At 40.0% G+C, this 21,590-nt stretch overlaps 3 protein-coding genes across 3 annotated transcripts in view; 2 read left to right on the forward strand and 1 right to left on the reverse strand.

The window, feature by feature from the left end:
- The first annotated feature begins 1,022 nt into the window (after positions 1-1,022).
- gclm (glutamate-cysteine ligase, modifier subunit) lies at positions 1,023-9,929 on the forward strand. The gene is made up of 7 exons (XM_007552645.2): positions 1,023-1,406; positions 3,708-3,770; positions 4,844-4,928; positions 5,296-5,352; positions 5,449-5,651; positions 7,558-7,672; positions 8,798-9,929. Exons 1-7 carry the CDS (start codon positions 1,269-1,271, stop codon positions 8,965-8,967), a joined length of 831 nt encoding a protein of 276 aa, XP_007552707.1. The 5' UTR covers positions 1,023-1,268; the 3' UTR covers positions 8,968-9,929.
- Positions 9,930-10,830: 901 nt separating this feature from the next.
- dnttip2 (deoxynucleotidyltransferase, terminal, interacting protein 2) lies at positions 10,831-17,926 on the forward strand. Its single transcript, XM_007552646.2, has 7 exons — positions 10,831-10,978; positions 12,408-14,209; positions 15,203-15,341; positions 15,532-15,627; positions 15,737-15,901; positions 16,040-16,149; positions 17,471-17,926. The coding sequence occupies exons 1-7, from the start codon at positions 10,904-10,906 to the stop codon at positions 17,562-17,564; spliced, it is 2,481 nt and encodes an 826-aa protein (XP_007552708.1). The 5' UTR covers positions 10,831-10,903; the 3' UTR covers positions 17,565-17,926.
- Positions 17,927-18,680: 754 nt separating this feature from the next.
- spata6 (spermatogenesis associated 6) overlaps positions 18,681-21,590 on the reverse strand; it is a 16,768-nt gene continuing 13,858 nt past the window's right edge. Inside the window, exons 11-12 of the mRNA XM_007552647.2 lie at positions 21,365-21,546; positions 18,681-18,926 (exon numbers count right to left, since the gene is read on the reverse strand). Coding sequence (XP_007552709.1) covers positions 18,821-18,926; positions 21,365-21,546 — 288 coding nt within the window. The 3' untranslated portion in view covers positions 18,681-18,820. The remainder of the gene's footprint in view (positions 18,927-21,364; positions 21,547-21,590) is intronic.

Below are 21,590 nucleotides of genomic sequence, written 5' to 3' on the forward strand. Positions count from 1 at the left end.
AATATGGTGGGCATCTTAATTCTCTTTACTCTTCCACTCATAAATAAAATTCAGTGCAACCATTTGCCCTCATTAGTAACTTAAATAGTTCAGGAGCACCAAGCGGCGCAGCACAGCTGCCCTCTCTTTCATGGTAATGTATGGCCAGACTACAAGGCTTACAATATTATTTTAACAAACAACTGAAGAATTTAAGAAGTATTTAAAACATGTTAAAGCAAACACATGGAATGAGAGGAAAAACTGAATTCTAAACTCTTTAAACACAAAAGAAAGCAGCAGGCAAAAAGACAAAAATTGCTAAGAGAAAATATCCACAAAATAACATTTTTAAAGGTTACACATTTTTAGAAATGTCATGTCTATTTCAAAGTAGATATTTGAAATAAATAAATTCTTATGAAAAGTTGACTGCATAACATTTTTAAGAAACTGCTTTTCTCATAAAATTTCATTCTTCTTTCCACAATATTAATGATGATTATATTATTATTGTTCTTTGCAGTATGAATATTTTCAATGTTCATTTACCAATAGTTTCATTGTAGTAGGGACACTAACAATTTTAAGAGACTTCAAAGAATTACATTTAAAAACAGCTGTTTTGTTGTTTAATGAAGGAAAAATAATTATGCTGAAGTAAAAGCCGCAAAGCAAGTAATCTAGTCACCCTACTCCCAGTAACAAGCAGGGGTGCCAACTTCAAATTAAATTGAATTAAATTGAATGTATCAATATTACCATAATGCAAATATGCAGGAATTACCATAATAGAATATCAATATTTGTCTTAAGACATGTAAGCACATAAAAACTTCACCGATATACAGTTCTATTAAAAGAAGCAAAAAAAAAAAAGTCTGTACGATAATAACCATAAAAATGCAATTATTTTGATCAAATTCAGGAGACATTCACCTTAGCTCCATTAGCACTGTGGCGCTGTCAAGTGAATACAAACACAACAGCCCCATCTAGTGGTTTAACAGCAGCAGCGCAGTCCTTGTAATACTTGTCTGCATGTGGGCGTGACCGACCGGCTAAGCTTTATAACAGCCACTGATGTCGCTCTACAGCAGCAGGTGAGTGACTGAATGCAAGTCATCCTGAACACAACAGTTTGGCAGCAGCAGCAGCAGGACCTTTTGCCTTTATATCTGATGAGAGTTGTAGTCAGCCATTCAGTCACTCGGTGAAACCGTTTTGTCAAGTTTCGACGCAGCAAAAACACTGTTTAGCAACTCGTTAGCTTAGCAACCGAAAGCCACATGGATCTTCAAAACACCAACACTAACGTTGAGGGGAAGGAGCTGCTGAACCACGGCAAGACCCTCCGACTCCACACCGGGAATTTAGTGAACCGGAACCGGCTGAAGAAGAAGTGTCCCGGTTCTCCCAGCGAGGAGGTAAGGGAAGAACAGCAGAAAAACTTGCCAAGTCATTACTTAGCCTGTTAGCTTAGCTTCCAAGTTAGGCTAGGCTACTAAATATTTAAACTGCTGTTTCAGACTGACTGAAGCCGGTTTAAGGTAAACAATGGCACTATTTGTAGCTGCTTCAGTACCACTCTGAGGTTCAGGTTGTGACAGAAACATATTATCAGAATGTTTATGGTTGAAGTGAATAGTTTACAGACTGCAGCATCTGATCAATGATTGTTGCAGGCACACTTTGACTGTAGAGCTACACCACAGGTGTCAAACTTCAGTCCTGGAGGGCCACTGACCTGTAACTTTTGGATGCGCCTCAGCTGCACCACTCCTGAATAGAATAGAGTAATTAGGTAGTAATTAGATAGAATAATTAGGTCATTAGCAAGGCTCTGGATAACTTATCTACACAATGAGAAGGTAGTTAAACCATTTCATTCCAGTGTTTTGGACCTGTGGCACATCTGAAAACTGCATAACAGTGGTTCTTGATGAGACCCCTGAGCTACACAGACCAAGCAGGTGACTTATTTCACCTGCAAATAAATGGTTATCTGGCACGAATGTTTTTACAAGTGAGGCCAACAAGCTATGAGCGAGAGTTTCTGTTATCCAATAACGCATCCAATATGATGAAAGAATCCTGTCAAGACGGCAAAGTAATAAGTTTCTAAATATTTTACCCAGGTGCCAAGCATGCCAAATTTACTCTTATTGTAAATACAGGAATTCCTCAAGGCTGTGTGCTGAGCACTGTCAGCTTTGCATTATTCAGAGAATAATTAAACTTCATTGTGTAATTTGCTGACACATCAGTGGTAAGTCTAATCGCACGTGACAACAAGGAAACCCACAGACACAAAGTAGAGCATGTAACTGAGAGAGAAAGATTTATTTTTCTTGCAGGAAAAAAACAACTTTATCTTACATACATCTGATGAAGGCACAGCACCCACGCAGACCGATGGTCAACTTTTATAGGGTCACAGTGAAGAGCCACCTCAGCTGCTTTACTGCTGCTGAGTGTGAGAACCTGCACAGAACAACACGACTCCCTAAATCACCACAACTGGGCTTCTGTGCCTGTACACTATTCCTCCAGACTCTGAGACCTTGACTTCTGTTTTAAACAGAAAATGTCCTTTTTTTCTGAAGAGAGAAATTTGGACCACTGAGAAATCATGTTGTTGTTTTTCCTCCTCTGCCTGGCTAACCTGGGTAGCACATCTTCTCATTCAGGAGTAGCTTAGCATCAGCAGTCAGTCAGTGGCAGCCCATTTCCTGGATGGCTTTTGAAGCTGTAAATCCACTTGCAACAGTGGATTCACTGTGAATTTCTCTCAAACCTCTTGAATGCACCAGGCTGTGGTCAGCTGACAAGTTAGCAGAGATTCTCTTTATTTTTTTTTTAGTCAATAAATGTAACATTTCTGTGTTTTAAACATATTTTTAATGGTTTTATGTAATATTCTATATTTCCAAGGAGCCACATTTTGAGCTAATGCTAGTTTTAAACAATAACAATAAAAATGTCCAGATATAAACCCTTAAAATCCACTTCGCTGCCTAATGCGAGTCCTGAGTCTCGCATCTTGAAATAAATGCACTTTTTTTTGATGCTGCTTTTTTTTCTCCTTTTTTTCATAAAGGCTTCTTGAAATTTTATTTTACATTGTATGAAAAGCTGAGACTAGTAGTTATATGTTTAACCTTTTGCAAGCGATCTATTTATGATGTCATCATTGCCTTATATTAATCAGGTAAAGCCATTGCTGACAGGTTTATTGAGGTTTTATGTAATGCCTGTTTACAAAGAGGGTTTGGCTGAAGTTTCTCCAGCTCCCATCATTGTCTTGCTGTTTGAAGTTTATCCCCCAAAGCATGACGCAGCAGGTACAGTCCCTGTCGCACCTTAGGGATAAGTTATTCTCCAGGCTTATAATGACAACCATCAAGGGTTGGAATGTGGTGCTCAAAATAATGAGTCAGCACTTTTTTTATTTTTTAATACATGGTCACTAAAAGTCAAATTTAGTGACACTAAATTAGTTTATTGAGCGGAGCAACAGTTTTGTTTTGCAATTTTATAATTGTGTTGCAATTCCTATTGAAGCAGTCAATATTTTGATCGTTAAGAGCATCGTTTCATTTTTCTGACGCATTTTCTGCGCTACATCAGTGATGTCTGAGTATCCTACTCATGTTTTCTCTTTGTAAATGGATTCACATGTTTTTCTGAGTGCTATTTGAACTTCAACTCTGTTTAATTTTATTTAGCTTCGAGACTGCATCCAAGCCACGCTGAGTGACTGGTTGTCGACGGCTAAACCCACAAGCACGGTGAGCGGGCGGCTTTTTTTCTTTTTGTTTGTTTGTTTAGAAATAACTGTTTGCATTGATTGTGTCGTATGGATCACATGAACTGAACGATGTGCTGCCTCGGCTATTTGGATCGCAGTGTTGGTTAAAGTAAAATAACAGCAGCGATGGCCGTCAAAGGAAGCCTGCGGGCTCTCTGAACAGAAGCTGTCACAGTGGATGTTCATGCCGCGCTGCCCGCCAAAGGCGCCTTTCCAAACATGGCGTCTGTCTGCTGGGTGAAAGGAAGAGGCGAGGGGGGGAAATCTTTTATCACAGGAGGTTTGGAGGCTCTCATCAAACGGTGCTACTTTTACTGTATAGCGATTCTGTTAATCGGATGTATTCGGAGAAGAATAAAACCAGATGCATTAGACTGCAGAGTATGAGCTGTGCTGAACTTCCTCCTGCTCTGCTTGTTTAGCTGATCTCGGCTTTTATCATCTCAGCCAGAGATGGGGCAGTCTGGACGGTGAGGTGAGGGGTCTTATACCCTGGGAAAACTCGCGTGACTCTTTTCCTGTAGGAAATGTTGAGAATGGCACAACTGAGGTTCGGTCATGTCTCACTAGGGCTAATTTAGCCAACTAGCTGTTGGGGAACAAGGTACATTAAAACACATTTGTTTGTCTTTGTTTTCAATGTTTAAAATATATAATGTCTCTGTTACTTGATTGCAAATAAATCTCTTTCTTTTCAGAGATAAATAAGATTCCACAAACGGATGCCAATATTTCTTAATAACTGAATATTGAATTTGATGTTCTAGCTTTTCGCTTCACTGTAGTGCAGAAAAAACAATGTTTTTTGTAATATTTTAACAATATAATATGTAATAATTACTTTAATAGCCAGATGCTTTTGTTTGTGAATATAATTAAAGTTTTGGATTTTAATTTAGTTGGATAATAAGTTTTCCAGTCTAGAAGAAAGAGAAAATCTATATACTTTCCCCTCCCCCATGTAGGAAGCTTATGAGAACTTTTTGAATACTTTGAGTAACAACTTAAAAATGTTTACATGCAGTTTTTGATAAGACATTTCCTGTTGAACAGGGTTTTCCAGACACACTGGACTGCTCCATTCCTGAGGCGACAGATGCCATCACACCTGAAGAAAGGGAGGAGGTGAAGATTTCAGGTCAGTGCTGCTTTGCTGCATCGCAGCTGCTGTTGAAACAGAAGTATTGGAATAATCAGACTCATTAAAATTCAGGGTTGTCCCCCCTAAAGATGTAATCCAAGCTAAAGATGTCCATTTTTCCATTTTTCCACTTTTTTTTTTTTTTTTTTACCAAATGTTAATAAATCACTAGTCAGGAATCATTGTTGTCAATTTCATAAAGACTCCATGCATGAAGCATAATTTTTTAATTCATGTATATATCTAAATGAAACTAAAAATATCTGTGGCACAAAGTTTCATCTGCTGAGCTCAGCAGAAGAAACGGCTGCAGTTGATCGAGGACGACCTGCTGACTGATGTTTGTTTTGTTTTTTTTGGGCAGCGAAGCTTTTCCTCTGTGAGTCGGGTCAGTCGGCTATCAGGGATGCCGTGGAGACGGGTGAGCTTTATATTGCTTCAATAAGAGATTAATGATGCCACAGCCTTTTTTTTTATTTATTTATTTTTAAATCAGTTTTATTTTTCTCACCTTTAGCTTGCCAGACGTTGGCAGTTTCCCAGCTTGACTCTGTCATCATAGCGCCCCCTGGGCCTGTGGAGGGTGATGGCCGGAGTCTGGCTCACCTGCAGCCAGCGTGGGAGGAGCTGGAGTCTCTGGTGAGGAAGCAGAAGATCGCCGCCATCGGCACGTCTGACCTGGACAAAGAGCTGCTGGAGCAGCTCTACAATTGGGCCCAGGTAGCTGAGAATCTGTTGTCTCTGAGCTGTGAAAATGTCTGTGAAAATTTGAGAAAATGTCTTTAAAAACCCTCCAAAGCAGGCAAAGATATCTGCATTTTTTTAAACACAGAATTTAATTTTGGTGTCAGTAGCAGCAGGAGTAACTCTCCTACTGCAACAATACCAGTAAATCATGGCAAGTGCTTCATGTCCTGCACTTGAAATGCAACAAAAATTCAGTCATCACCAACTAAAAGGTTTTGTCCTGGTTGGGCTGTTTGAGGAGAATTACTCCTCCTGCTTGGACAAGACTGAACTTGGTGTGGAAGTGCATGATGGTTAGAGAGATTGAAAGAAACGGTAAATAAAAGGTGGAGAGAGACACTCCACCTAACTCCTCCAACACAAAATCCACAAAGAAACCCTGAAAGCGTTCACACCTTGCTGTTAATTTTCCTTTTTTTGATCCTGTCCTAAAAATGCCTAACAGACAGAATTATCTCTTGGTTTGAGAACAAATGTTGGATCATTTAGACGAGACAAGAAGGAATTTAAAATGCCAAATCTAAGCAACTCAAATAGCTGGACTTTGATAAGTGCTTGATTAGTCTAGAAAAGTTTACCATTTTATTGAAGTATTTCCCCTGTCTCTTACATGGAAAAAAGGCAAGAAAGAAACATTTGTATTTCCAGACTTTAACTTCTGAGCCAATAACATGATGAATGTTTTAATCCAGAAAACTGTACATGCACAAAAGAAAACCACTGGGAAACTTTAACCATGCATAGATCAAAGCACATTACTCCCCAATCAACGTGGAGCTGAAAAATGCATGTCCATCATCTACATCCACTTAATCTTGCAGGAGTTGTTTTCTTTAACGCAATCTCCAGCTCACCAGTCCACCACAGGGCATCTCGGAGGCATCCGGAATAAACAGCCATGCACACAAACACTTTTTACATAAGCAAATGCATGTAAACCAGTTCAGCATGTGCCATTCTTCAGGCTACACGGTCAAATGTGATGTATTCTCTAGGAAAGAAGAGGAACTTGAGTTGAAGACGGTTTTAAATGAGGCGTGTGAAACCATAGACTCGGCAACTATTTAGACCTTATGTGGAAAATCATCAATGTTATGATTCATGTACATCGTGCCAGCTTTTAGTTCTGCTGCCAACCACAATATTTGACTAAATCGTGCCAGGCTACATCACCACAGTGTTGGATAAAAGCCTTTGCACATAGCAAACATTTATGGTACCTGGATGGAACAGAAAAGCCTCCGATTAGCATGAACATCCTGTGATGAAGCCTTTAGCGATACGTGAGCAGCTCAGACCTCCAGTTACAGGTGAACCGGATCTGGCCAGCAATAATTTTCACATCGCTGACAGTTTCCCAACATGGACGCCAGGTCCAATAAGTGTAGACATGTTTCTGTGAGGCAGTGAATATTTCCACAGTCAATAGTGATTCATCTGAACTTTTCATCTGGAAAGAGGCGTAATAATAAATTGTATGAGCACACACTGTTTGTACATAAGATTAATTTCATAAATCTTTTATGTTTGGAGTTACTGACTCCAAGCTGCAATCATTAAAGTTTTACTGTTTAGAGAGATTGTTCAAATGATCGAGTAATGACAAAAGTAAATCATGTTATGTTTAAAGTGTAAACTTTTTTTTCTTTTGGAAGTGTTTGATCTCATTTCTGTTTTATAGTCTGTAGTTTATCAAGATGTTTGTGGCTTGCATATTTCAACCTTGACTGTTAGAAGTTCCTACTAGTCAAATTTCAGATTTAAAAATAAAATCATGAAATTTCTTAGCAATTTGAGTCTTGAAGATAAATTTGTTTCTGAAACTAAAAACATGTTGCAATCTTTTTTTATTTTTTTTTATTTCCCTGTCCTGAACCAGGTGAAGCCCAGCAGTAATCAGGTGAACCTGGCCTCCTGCTGCGTGATGCCGCCCGATCTGACCGCCTTCGCCAAAGAGTTCGACATCCAGCTGCTCACACACAGCGACCCCAAAGGTGAAACCTGGTTTTGTTTTTTTTCCCTTCAGCCAGGCACTGAACTCACAACAGAAGTTCAGTGTGCATGTCACACAAGGAACATAAAATAATCAGGTAGATCATAAATTACAACAAACTATTAATCATACTTTTCCCAAATATGCAGGACAGGTTGGGGGGAAAAACAAGCTACACTAGTTAACCTCCACGATGTAGTAGAGCAAACGCATAAATGTAACTATCTCGGATGAATAAATAAATGCACGTTTCTAATAATAATGAAACATGCATTCCAGTTGGAGAACAGAGTCCAGTGTTATGCCCCGATATCTGAGCACCTGAAACTCACAAACTACATTTTTATTCACTTACTTTATACTTTCATTAACACCCATTCAAACCCTTAGAAACAATCTGTTGCAAACGTTCACTTTCATGCAAGATGAACATCCCTTAGATGACTGTAATTGTCTTTCCTGTCCTGACCAATCATATTGAAGCTTTCAAAATGCATAATTTAACTTCATGTATAAAACACAAAGTTTCTGCAAGATCTTAAAATTCATTTTAATTTTTTAGCACAAACCAATTTCCCTTACTACAGCTGAAATTATATTTAGCTGTGTTTTTAAATCTGTACATTTACAATCTAATCTTTTTTTAAATTTTTTTTTTACGTTATTTCAACGATTTGTCATCAACATTTTTTCTTGAATAACTTGCTGGAGGCATTGTTTTTGTTCAGTGATTCATAGCTCTGACTGTGTTATTACATTGTCATAAAACTCTAAAACACCTGATGCCAGAAGGCAACAAGCATGTTTAAAAGGAAAGTGTCCCCAGAAGCCACATTGTCTTAATATTGTACTTTAGGCAATTGAATAAATTTCCTTTATTATTCTTTTGGTCATGGGAAAGTGAATATTTGAAGACATTTTGCTTGAAAACCGATGTCAATGGTTGGTTAAAACCCAACAATTGTTCTGAAAGTGCATGTATGTGTCAACGCTCTCTTCTCTCCAGAACTGGAAAAACAGTTTTAAGTTGACATCCATATAACAAGCTTCCCTAGAAGCAAGTTTAATAGTGATTTCTTTCATCTTTGTGATTTGCAGTCAGCCTTATATGTCGTTTTTCTCCTAGAGCTGATGTCAACAGCCACATTCCAGGAGGCGATGCAGGAAGGAGCGGCGGGCCTGAGCGCCACCGACTGGAGGCTGGAGTGGGTCCTCCGCTACTCTGTCATCGTCAAAAGCCGCGGCATCATCAAATCCAAGGGTTACCTGGTCAGCGCGAGGAGGGCGAGCCCCTAGCACTCAAACAAACAGAGAGAGAGAGAGAGAGGGGAAGGAAAACACACGGATGAAGCCATTTTCCTCAGCCGTCATTCTCACACAGAAAGTTCCAGCTCCGATTAATGGACGCTGCTAGTCATGAAGTAATTAAAGCAATTTATCTCCCTGATAAAGTCGCATCTTCCTCGTTTCTAACTTCAACAGAAGCACTTGGTGGTTACCGGTATCACGAAACACTTGGTGAATCATCACCAGCAGCAGCATTGCACTGACAGCCGCTCAGAAACGCAGTAAATGATGTTTTATTAATGTAAACTGTTGGTGGCTAAACCTTGGTTGAACATGGAGGTTGTTTAATTGTCTTGATGTAAAGTGCCTCTCTACTGCCCCCTTCTGTTCTCAGACTTACCTGCTTTCCACTTATTGTGTAGGAATGCAGCTTTGAATATTGGAGAGAAAATGTTGGAACTGTAAAATATAAAATAAATAAAATTATTCTCTACTTTTGAACATATCTAATTCAGTTTAACAGATTTGGAAAACAATTATATATTTGTTTTATTTGATTAGACAATTATCATTCCATTATTTCAGGAACAACGCACAGATTAAAAACCCAAATGCGACAGTTGAGTTTATTTTATGGTTAGATTTTGGGTAAAAATGCAGCAATGTCTGTAGAAATGTATAATTTATCATGCTTTTTGTAGCTACAATATGTTCAATCAGCTCATGCACAGAAAACTAATCCGAGGCAAAGTAAAGTAATATTACAAGATTAATGGCAGGCTTGTGTCCTTTATATGTTGTGATTACAGCACTGGAGACTCCACACAAAGAAGATGTGAACAATCTGTTTTTATTTTATTAAATACAACTGTTCTTAGATGAGGTCCATGACTGAATTCAGTTTTATCAACATATTTAAAATGTTTTATCTGTATATTATGAATTGGCTTTATTAAAGTGATGAAAGTGTGTTTTTTGACTCATTGGTCTTAAAGTGAGAGAAGACATTTTGATAAATCTGTATGAAATGTAATTATAAAGTGATATATTTAAATTTATCTTAATCGGCTTGTTTAACAACTTGTTTTACACTAACTTGGCTTCTAACAAGTTGTATAATGAATTATTTAAAGGTGTGTTAAAACATTAACGCTGCTCCCAGGGCTCCTACAGTGTGATCTGTCCTTGTTAACCTTAATTTCCTCCATTCCTGGAGACCTTCTTTCTCTTTGCTTTCCTTTGGTTTTTATGTGTACATATTTGTGTCCAGCCTTCTTTTTTTCATTTCATATTTTCCTGCTTCTGTAATTTTCTTAGTCTTTCCTTCTTTCCATGTTTTTGCTTTCCCCTCTTTTTTTTTTACATTTGTGTCCCCCTGTCATTTTTATCTACTTTTCTTGATTTTTGTTGTCACCCTTTTTTTTCTTTCCTTTCTTCAGGAGCAACATTTCTCCCTTTTGTCCTCTTATTCTCCATCTTTACTAATTTATTTTCCTTGTTTTTGTCCTTCATTTGATTCTTCCATCCATCTGTCTTAAAATTTTCCATTGTGTTCACTTCTTTTCTGCCTTTTCTTCCATCCTTACTTGCATGTCTTGTGTCCTAATTATCTGAGACCTGGGAACTCCGACAATAAGTTGGTGTTCATGCCTCATTTTTTCAATATTTTTATCATTATGTTGCTGACAGAAACAAACACAAATATTCATACTTCTACAGAATAATAAACAATTTACTATGATTAAGTGAATTTACAAGACATCAAGATTACAACTCAAGAGTTTGTAAATTATTAAGCTAGATTTGCCAAAAATAAATCAGAGGCCGACACCAATAGGAATACAAAAACTGATGTGTTCTTCTACCAGGCCTGTTGCGTTTCTCCGCGCATCGATTACTCAGGTCTGGCTCGGACCGGAAGTGAAAGTAGAATATCGCGTCCAAGATGGTGGCCACCAGAAGAGGAGCATACGCGAACTCTCCCCCTAAAAGAGCGGAGGAAAAGCAGCCGGTTGTCCAGGTACGTACAGTAGATATGTGTATTTGAAGCTGGGAACTGGCGGAGGCCCTGTGGATGTTTGAACGGTGGCGATTTAAAGCAGTCACGTCACGTGGCTGCTGGTGTTCTCGCGTGTGTGGTTCTGCCGAAGCTTCACGTGGACAGATAGGAGGTGATCTGTCTGAGTTTACAAACATTTTTATAACAGAAGCTGCTGGAAACAAAACACGCCGTGTGAACCAAACAGACCAGGTTGTAAAACTCATTCAGGTGGAAGATTCGTGTGAAGAGTTTGTCTCGGAAAATACTGCAAGCTGCTCCTCTGATTATCTACTGTTCTCCCCCCCAGTTTGGAACATAGATGCCTCTCACCGAGCTATAAATAAATTACAGGCGCAAAATGAGGATCTTCTGTAATATTTGGAAAAAAAAACAAAAACTTTACAGATTTGTTTTGTCAACCCTGATGGACACTCTTATTGAGAGCGAAAGTGTTTGTGTTGAAGGTTTGTTTAAAATCAGTCAGTTTGTTCATATTTTTCTTTCAGCTTAAAGTTTGAATTTGACTCTAATTAGTAAATTAATAATGTTCCTTTCTCATATCCTGCATCTGATTTATTTTTACCTTCCTTTTCTTGCATCCGACTTACCTTATTGCTTCCTTTCCCTTTATGCTTTTATCAATAAAACACTGAGAAGTCTAGAAAGGTTGACTTGAAAAAAGTCTGCAAAATGTACAAGAAGGAAGATATAGAAACCTTGTTTTGAGGTTTACCCTCTCTGCTGGACAACTGTTAAATCCCCATGAGTCTCATTTTATGAGAAACTACATTTTGAGATTAATTTGCTGTTAACAAAAATCATTTAGATTAATAGAACTAAATTTTTGAAATTTGTGTGCAATGTGTAAGACATAGGGCTGAAATGATTAACCGGATGAATTGTGATGAATCGATAGTTGTAATAATAATCATCAGCTAATACAGTGATCAAGTAGCCTTATATAAAAGACCATTTGCTGAAAAGGTCTTATTCAGAACAGTAGTAATTGGACCAAAACTGTAAGAAAAATTATCTACATTTTGCATTTACAATAATTTACACAAAACTCCTCCTCAAGCGGTGTAGTTTTAGTTTCACCGAGTTCAAATTCACTAAAGGAATCTTGGTTGTGTTTATTTTCTTATTTGAAAAAGGAATTGAATTGTTGGTTTTTCTGCATCTATTAATGTATTTTTAATATTGTGTAGCGAAAGGTTTAAGTGGTGAAATCTGCAAAATGTGCCAGTTGTTTTATCCAATTAATCATCAAAATTATGGATTATAAAAAATAATCGCTTGTTCCAGTCCTAGTAAAATAAGAGTGACATAGTTTTCAGTGATAATCAAATTTATTGCTATATACCTGTAAACTATGTTTGCTATGAGCTGTTTTTCTTGTGCTCAACAGGCCACGCCCTCCACCGCCCGAAGAACCAGGAGGGCTCAGCAGGAGGAATGCCAGCAGACCCTCACAGAGACCTCCAGCCAGCTGGAGAAGAACAAAGGAGGATCCTTAGATACTCCTGCCACCTCCACCAAGAGGAGATGCACCAGAACCTCCAGACTCCACAGCCCGGAGCAGCCCTGCTCTCCCGTGGGCTCCGACCACCAAGAGGACATGTCTGACGTGGAGTCCCTCTGCTCTTTGGTGTCGGATGCCGAGCCGCCAGTAACGCTGACCAGAGCGAGGACGAGAGCGCTCCGTGAGAAGGATCAGGACCATGAGACGTCCGAGGTGGAGTCGAGCTCCTCTGCTGTGTCTGCAGCCAGAACTGGACTTGGCAGCAGACGGAGCACAAGAAGAGAGCCGGCTCAGACGTCCGACTCGGCGAAAGCCGCAGATGGCAAAGAGGAAACGGCACCAGAAGCCGAGTCCGAATCTCAGAGAGTTACTAGAAGTCAGAGGAAATCTGCTCACACGCGATCATCTGCGAGGCGACACATCGAAGACTCTGAGCTGTCAGAGGCCGAGAGCGGCACGTCCAGCGTCTCAGGACGAAGGCTCAGGGGGCAACTCCGTCCTATTCCCATCCACCTGGACGAGCTGTCCGAAAGCTCCCAGTCCCCCACCAGGACAACTCGACGAAGCAAACCAGCAAGAGGGAAAGCAGCTTTGACTGGGAACGAATATAAGAAATCAGATTGCGAATCTGACGGGTTTGAGTCTGGGCCCACCTACAGTCTGAGCACCAGAACCCAGCCTGCTGTGTCTAAATCCACTGTGGATTCAGAATCCGAGGAGGTGGAAGCAAATTCATCAGCAGGAAGCAGAGAGTCCACCAAGCCCAGCAGTGTGGCTTTAGAAAAAAGTGAAGAAGCAGCTGAAGAGGAGAGCTTGTCGAATGATTCTAAGTTAGAAAGCACCGTGATTGGAGAGGACGCCGACCGCACTCTGGTAGAGGAAGAAACGATCCAAACATCTGGAGAACTGGAAAGCTTGGAGTTCACTTCCAGCGGAGCTGATGAGGAGAAAGCAGAACAGGAGAAAACGGATCCAACAGAAGATGTGGAGCTCCCAGGGTCAGTGTGTGAGCCTGCAGTGATCACTGAAGACCTGCAGGAGGAGCTGTCCTCTGAAAGCAAAGCTGGAGAGGCCTCAGAGATGGAGATGATACAGGAAACGGTACCACCATCAGAGCCAGAGCAGAGTCTTCAGTCTGCTCCAGTAATAAGTGAGATGGACTCCAACATGGCAGAGAGGGAGGAGGAGGAGCAGGAAGCTGCAGGGATCCATCCCACCCCGGCAGACGAGCCTCTGGAGGAGGAAACCAGGCCCAGTGAGGAGGAAAAACTGGAAGTCCAGGTGACAGCGAGCCAGAAGGTAATGGTCACGGTAGAGTCTGACTCGGAGCAGAAATCTAAGGACGTCGGCGTCCAGAAAAAGAAAACAATCAGCCTGCTAGACAGCAGCGATGACGAAGACGACGAAGACGAGGACCTGATGTCTGATGAAGACGATTCGGGGAGCAGAGAGGAGAGACGAAGAGAGCCTTCCAGCATGTCCGAGGCAGCCTCAACGTCCGCGGTGGAGGGCCTGTTTATGATCGACACTCGACCCGGACAAGATGCTGACCAGCAGTACTTGAGAGAGGAAGAGGAAGCTGTGGATAAAGCAGCTGAATCGGAAGATGAAGAGTTCATCGACGAAGAGGGGGACGAGGATGAAGACGAGGATTCAAAAGTCTTGTTCTCCAGCAGAAGCTCTCAGTTGTAAGTGAAACGGATTATTCCAGTTTGAAGGCAGAGAGGTGAAGAACAAGATCACCTTCATCTTTTTTGATGTTTTCTGTGTTGCACCGTGTCAGACACATGCAAAGCCGTCCCAAGACTCAGTGAAGGAAGGGGGTGGGACTTCAGGCAGTCGTTATAAATCATAGATTTTCCAACAACAAAAACGAAACAAAAAAAAATCCTAATTCTGACTTTGAGGAACATGGAAAAATATAACTTAGAATTAACAGAATAGCTTTTTAAAGGCTTTAGAAATTCAAAATGAACAAATGATGGAGTCTTCAATGAGCAGGTGGAGAGAAAGATCAGTATACCTCCATCTTAATTTAAGAAAAGCTACGCTAAGCAGGGTCCATATATACAGCAGGGTGTTTGAATGTGTGCATGTTTGAGAATATGAATGGGTGAATGTGGCTCTAGCTTAAAGCACTTTGAATGTTCATGATGACTAAAAGGTCCATTTACCTGAAGCCAGAGGAAACATTTTAAGGACTCTTTCTAGCAGTTTTTGTAGTATATTAACTCACATCTCGTTTATATCACTTTTAAACTCATTTTATACCCCAAGATTGTGAAATGCGTTGTTTTTTCATCCAAGTTGCAATATGTCCCTGTTGTTGTTTCATACCTGGATACTCGGGTCTCTGTAGATAACAGACCAGCAGCTACCAATAAATGTGGAGGTATAATTAGTTTTAGGTGAATGCTAGCCTAACTTTTTGCTACTCATCCTTGCAGGAGTGGTTTGTGCTATAGAGATTTCTACTGAATCGTAGCAACACTTACCTGTCACTGTGAACGGTGCTTCTTTCAGAGAGCAACCTGCTCACTTGGGGAGTTTATTATTTTCTTAAATGGGCTGGTCATGTAAAGGACTGCAGAGCCTCCTGGTTTCATCACAGCCGTACGGCGGTGAGGAATGAGACGTGGTTGCGCCTCCTGAGGAATTTTCTTTGTGCCTATTAATTTCAGGACAGAGATGTCCAGCCGTATTGACCCCGGCCTCAGGGTGAAGGAGCTCGGGGGTTTATACATCAGTTTCAATGGCAGCAAATCAAAACCCGTCTCCAGCTTGCTGCAAAATCTGAAGGAAAAGAAGAGCTTGGGTGAGGTAAATTACTGATTGATTTTTCTTACTCCGTTTCTCTGAAGGTGAGCTGAGGTGCAGAATGAATAACGAACGTCATATTTATTCAGATGATGTTTATAGTTTCTGTCAAAGTTTTTGGACTTTGACCCGTTTTACTCCAAGTCGTTTTTAGAGACATGTTCAGGGTGGCAGTTTTTGTGCTTCTCCGCAGGCGATGAAGAAGAGTGTGATCGTCCCGGACTTTGAGAAGAAGGACGCAGTGCCTCCCTACAGTGAATCTAAACACGCCTTAAAGTTGAAACACAGAGTAAGTTTTATAAAGTTAGCCTTTAGTTTGAACAATTGAAGCACTTTTGAAGTCTGGTTAGCTCTCCATCAGTGAAGCTTGTTTTGAACCGATCATTTATTTTTTTCAGGCAGAGAGGGCGAAATCAACGGGAGACGGTTGGTTTGGTATGAAAGCTCCAGAGCTAACCCAGGAGTTGAAAGGAGACCTTCAGGTCCTGAAGATGAGAGGCTCCCTGGATCCCAAGAGGTTCTACAAGAAGAACGACAGAGATGGCTTCCCCAAATATTTCCAGGTCATTGTTTACTGGCGTCTCAGATTCCTCACAAAAATTCACAGATTTTCATTAATCTTTCAAATAGTTGTTCTACAATGTCACAGTCTGTGGTGATAAGATTTTTTTTTTTTTTATCTCATTCTACATGTCTGACAGGTGGGCACCGTGATGGACAGCCCGGTTGATTTCTATCATTCCCGTGTTCCCAAGAAAGAGAGGAAGAGAACCATGGTGGAGGAGCTGCTGCATGATGCCGACTTCAGGCAGTAAGTTAAACTCATGAAGGAATAATCGTCAATGTTACATTTGACTTCTTTTTTCTTGTTTTGACAATCTACCCTTTTGAAAAAGAACCCTATCAATCAATCACATTTTATTTGTATAGCACATTTCAGCAGCAAGGCATTTCAAAGTGCTTTACATAATTAAAATAAAAACAGCATGTGAGAAAGACAGAGATTTAAGAAAAATATAAAAACATAAATAGTGAGAAAGAGAAATAAAAAGAAATTAAAGATAAAGAGATTTAAAAAAATAAAAACATTATCCACGTGAGGACTTGCCCTTTTGGGGTCTCCTCGAAAATAAGAGGCTCTACAAGCCTTTCCTTCTGTAGGACTTTAGTCAAACCGCCATTTGACAAGAACTCAAACCTTTAAAACTTCTTTACATAAAGAGATTAAAAAACAAAACATCAAAGACATCAAAACCTGCACTCTAACCCTTATTCAGCTATAAGCAACTCTAAACAGGTGGGTTTTAAGTTGAGATTTAAAGGCACCCAGTGTTCCAGCTGTTTTACAGTTTTCTGGAAGTTTGTTCCAAATTTGTGGTGCATAGAAACTGAATGCTGCTTCTCCTCGTTTGGTTCTGGTTCTGGGGGTGCAGAGCAGAACCAGAAGATCTGAGGGGTCTAGACAGTTGGTACAGCATTACAATCATAATCAATACATATGAGAGATAGAAGCTCATTGAAGTCCGTAAAGAAATTTTCCTCATATGTTATCTTTTATTGAGGAGGTAAAGTAAACTTTTGAAAACCTGTTGGACAAAAAAAAAAAATCTCATGTTCAACAGAAATGCACCACTCCCGGTCAGAAACAACCAATCAGAGCCGGGCTTCAGACCAGTGTGGGGAACCAGCTGTGGCATACAGAGAGCAAGAGGGAGGGCATGACCAGCGTGTACACTGGTGTGATTGACAGCGTTAGACCCTCCTCCTGACTCTTATTGGTTGTTTCTGAACAAGTGGTGTATTTCCACAGATTGCAGCTGGACCACAGGGAGAATACAAAGGACTTCAACCTTTTGTTCACCACAGATTATCTGTCTCATAACTAATTCGGAATGAATTGGGTTCATTCCGAATTAGGGAATGATCCTAATTTGGTCATAATTTGATTGGAAAGATGAATTTAAACTCCAATTCAGACCCTCATTCTATCACTCCTTCCGATTTTCTCCAAAAACATTCTGCTTACAGCATCCACACTTCATTTTCACAAGAAATGCCCATTTGTATAGTTTTTATTGTTTCAGACTTTTATAAACAGAAACATGAAATGCGGTTTTCTTGTCTCGACGCAGAAAGAACAAAAGGAAGTACCAGCAGATTATAGCAGCGAAAGCAGCACAACGAGCTGGGAAGAGGAGCCAGAAGAAGAAAATACGCAAGAAGTGAGGAAGTCGTGAACTCCGACCCTGAGGGGTTTTTCCATGAACTCTGATTTTCGGCCCTTCAACATGAGGGGCCTCATCGAGGAGTGTGAGACGAGTGTGTCGACAGTGAAACACTAATCCTCACTGCGTCCTGATCTGATCATTTCATAACTCTGTACAGTGGTTAATAAATATTGCTTCAGTTGGATTTTTAATTAAATCTGAACCAGTTTCAGAGTGTCTACCTAAAAATAAAATACTTTCATTGTGACCATCTTTGGTATGATTCTGAAGATTGTAGAGTTAAAGTTCAAAATGCGTACACTTTGTTTAACTATGATGATATTGGGACTGCAGAATAAAAGTTACATTGATGTGACCAAAGAAGAACTCGGCTTGACTGAACTTTTATCTAGATTAAGTGTTGGGTAGCATAATTTTAAACTTAGACATGCAGAAAACTCAAATAGGTCAGATTTTCCATTATTAGTTCTGTTGCTTCTCTATTCAAAAACTTCAGAGCTTTTTGCATATCTAGTGTTATTTAGTGAAGTGACAAGAGTTCATAATAGAGTTATAATTTGATCCGCTGTGATAAATACCTTTACATACCATCCCATAGCAGAAGGATGTTCTGTAAAGCTTCATCAATGATGAAGACATTTCCATGTAATACTATGAAGCTGCTATGTTTGCATTTCAGTCGCGTCTCGGTCTCTTTGTGTCGCCCGCTCTTTCATTCAGGATTACTTTTGTTCCTTTTCTCTCGCTCAAATCTCTCGTCTGTTTTAGTTTGGGGCTTGCAGCGGTGGCTCTTGGCTACCTTCATGCTTATCTTTTGTGCTATAAGAGGCGAGCCCTCGACAGCTGCAGCTTACATCCTCCGCGTCTCCTTCCCACACACGCAAAACGGAGCTTCTGTAAACCCGAGCCAGAGTTTAATAAACGGCTCCGTTTGGCTCAAACATCCAGTGGAGCCCAGAAGATGGGTGGGAGGGAAAATAAACGGCCTTCACACGCTCCACATGTTTGAAATGTTAAATATAATAAAGGGAATACTTTACGTGTGTGGGATGGTTTGACTCTTCACTGTTAGGTTTGATTTCTATTGAAATAGTGCAAGATGGAATCTGACATGTTAGAAAACCTTACTAGTATATATTTATATTTATATGTATATATAGCTCTGCTGTCCCTTGACATACAATTTAGAGGAAAAACACTGGATGCATTAGAATTAACATCTAGGTTTTGCTGTATAAACACTCATGCAGTGGATTAAAAGTTACAGCTGTATCTGTGCTCATAGGCGACTCTGTGCGTCTGCAGAATCTTCTGGATCCGGTTGTGGATCTGTTCCCCATAGGATGGACGAGTCTGAAGTCTGAGGAAGACAAAAAACCAAAACACAAACAAACCTTTAATCAATTTTTCATTGGGCGAGATGCACACATACCCTAGTGAGACGAATTAACCTGACAGTCATGTTTGTGGGACTGCAGAAGAAAACCAGAGTACTGAGAGAGAGAACCATGCATGCATGAGGAGAACATGCACAGCGACATGCACAGTGAAGTGTTTCAAATGTCGTTCTGGGTTCTGGGTGCAGAGGTAAAGCGTGTGACCCAGGTACAACTGTCAGAGGTTCGAGTCCCACCGTTTGACCTCTTCCTCTCTCACAACCCACTTTCCTATCTACCGACTGTCAAATAAAGAGCCAACAAATCCTTTAAAAATATATTGTTTAAAAAAACCTCTTAGATGCTCTGGACACTCGTATTTTCTCCATTTCTGGGTAACGACTCACTTTGTTATCCACAGACAAAGTGAGCTTGAATTCCCGAAGCTGTAGAAATGGGTTTGTGACCATTTCCAGACCGGGAAGATGTCAATGACTTTGTTTCTTATCTGATCAGGAAACAATGTTTTGAATCAGGGATGTTCTTTTTTTTTTTTGTTGTGTTAATTAGATTGATTGAAAACTCCCTCTTGTTTTTTTTGCTTAGGTTATCTTTGACAGCATCATTTGTTTGGTTATATGAAACACTCAGGCGTAATAAAATAGACTCTAACCAAAAACAAAAAAAAAAATCAAAAAAGCTAAAAGGGTTAAAGAAAATGTTGTTTTTTTTCCTTTTTGAATATAATTTCAAAAGATACATAAAAAATTACTGAGATTCTTTAAAAATTATATAGGTATTATGATATATATTTGGTAATGTAACTTGTGTCCACTAGTCTGTGCTCCAACCAAAGATAAGACATGAGCGATGGTGTTGAGATCACAACCTGACACTTGAAGTCTTTACTACCAGTTAAACATTCTCTAAACAACCACTGTGATTTTTTTTCTTGTGAAATAAAATCACATAAAACTGTAAAATAATAATATTTTGTTATTTTAACAAAGTAACTAATATTAATGACCAACAGTGTGCGGTATTTAAAGCAATAATTTACCTTTACCACTGCTTTATAAATAAATGTTTTCTACAGTAAGTCAGGACACAAAAGATTGCACTGATAAAAACAAATTCTTCTGTATTGCCTCTCATTCACGTCCATTTGTTGGTACTGGAGGGGTGACAAGTGACAGATTGACTCGGGTCTCGTCCTCGCTGGCAGTGTTTGAACAGGAGCTTTTCATCTGTAATCAGATAAACTCGGTACCTGCATCAAAAAGTCATCAAGGACAAATCATCCCGAGACATGAATAGACTGAGACTCAGAGGCTTAGGGGGCAGAAAGCTGCCACTGGCATCTGTCATTTTCTTTATAGATCATAGATTGGCGGAGAAGACGTGCCCCCTTCACTGTCAGAGGGAATCTACAAAGGCCAAGTCTAATCTCCCACCCAGCGAATCCTGCCGCCTTTCCAGATGAGAGGAAAGTATCCTTCATTTCCTGCAATTTACTTTGCAGTTTAAGATTGTCTATTGATTTTAATGTTTACTTATGGACTGAGCAAAGCGGAGCAAGCAAACAAAACGGGACGTCGGTCGCATCGGCTCACATCTCCTGTGATTGATGACAAGGTCTCTCTGAACGTATTAAAGTGTGCATCGGGTCAAATGCATCAGTCTCAAGCAGAAACACAAATCAATACCATTTCCTCTTTGTTTTCCCTTCTTGCTGCCTCCTTCTTCAGTAATGACCAAACATGACAAGACATCAGCTTCTGTAATTTAAAAGGTGGACAAGAATTCAACCCTTCCGTCGAGTGTGATCAAAATTAAAGATTAGATGTGTATGAACACACACACACACACCCCCACACACACACACACAGAGATTTGCCCGGCAGCAGCGTATCCAGACACCTCTTGGGATTTCCATATATTTGCTGTACACGGTAATTGGGAACTCATACAGGTGCCTGTTTTGCTTTCGAGATCTTTTGGGCAAACACAAACGATGCGCACAGATGGAGCTCGACAAATTCAAGGTAAACATCAGGAAAAGATGAGGATTGTTGTCGCTCCAGCTTCAGTGTGACAATGAGGACTGTCTGCAGCAAACAGCGTCGGCGTTTAAATGAAATATTCTTTTCATATCTAACACGTAGAAATAAAAGTTAGATATAAATATTTTCTTCCATCTTGAATTTGATTAGAATTTTTTCCTATTTATTGTAGATTAAACTTAAGTCCCCAACATTTCCCAAACTCCTTAAGAATGTTTTGATAATTAGTAACGCAGACTAATCTTTTGGTCACTGAAATTATTTTAAGACTGAATCAAAGATAGTTTCATCCTGACACACTTTCCAGGTTTAAAAAGTTGTGATAAAATGTGAAAACCCTGCGAGGGGAAGGGATTTACCGTTCTCTGAGGGAGCAGCTGCTGACATTCAGAAGCCTCCCTGATTCTGTCACTGCCAGGCCGGACCAAGCTGAGACGGACCGGGTCCGCCGCAGCTCGGTCCAGCCTGGGCCTTTGATCTCGGGTTCATGATGGGAATGTGTCTCCGGAGACGCCTGGAGCCTCGCTGAAGCCGATTCTATCTAGAAAAAGTAAGAAAAAAAGAAAAAATTATATATATATATAT

The sequence above is a fragment of the Poecilia formosa genome, unplaced genomic scaffold (assembly GCF_000485575.1).
Source record: "Poecilia formosa unplaced genomic scaffold, Poecilia_formosa-5.1.2 Scaffold52, whole genome shotgun sequence".
Classification (NCBI taxonomy): Eukaryota; Metazoa; Chordata; class Actinopteri; order Cyprinodontiformes; family Poeciliidae; genus Poecilia; species Poecilia formosa.

Bases quoted from the DNA above. Each gene is read 5' to 3' on its own strand.
- dnttip2 (XM_007552646.2), top strand. From the start codon at position 10,904: ATGGTGGCCACCAGAAGAGGAGCATACGCGAACTCTCCCCCTAAAAGA. The intron at 14,210-15,202 runs GTAAGTGAAACG...TATTAATTTCAG, and splicing joins TCCAGCAGAAGCTCTCAGTT to GACAGAGATGTCCAGCCGTA. The intron at 15,342-15,531 runs GTAAATTACTGA...GCTTCTCCGCAG, and splicing joins AAAAGAAGAGCTTGGGTGAG to GCGATGAAGAAGAGTGTGAT.
- gclm (XM_007552645.2), top strand. From the start codon at position 1,269: ATGGATCTTCAAAACACCAACACTAACGTTGAGGGGAAGGAGCTGCTG. The intron at 3,771-4,843 runs GTGAGCGGGCGG...CCTGTTGAACAG, and splicing joins CGGCTAAACCCACAAGCACG to GGTTTTCCAGACACACTGGA. The intron at 5,353-5,448 runs GTGAGCTTTATA...TCTCACCTTTAG, and splicing joins CAGGGATGCCGTGGAGACGG to CTTGCCAGACGTTGGCAGTT.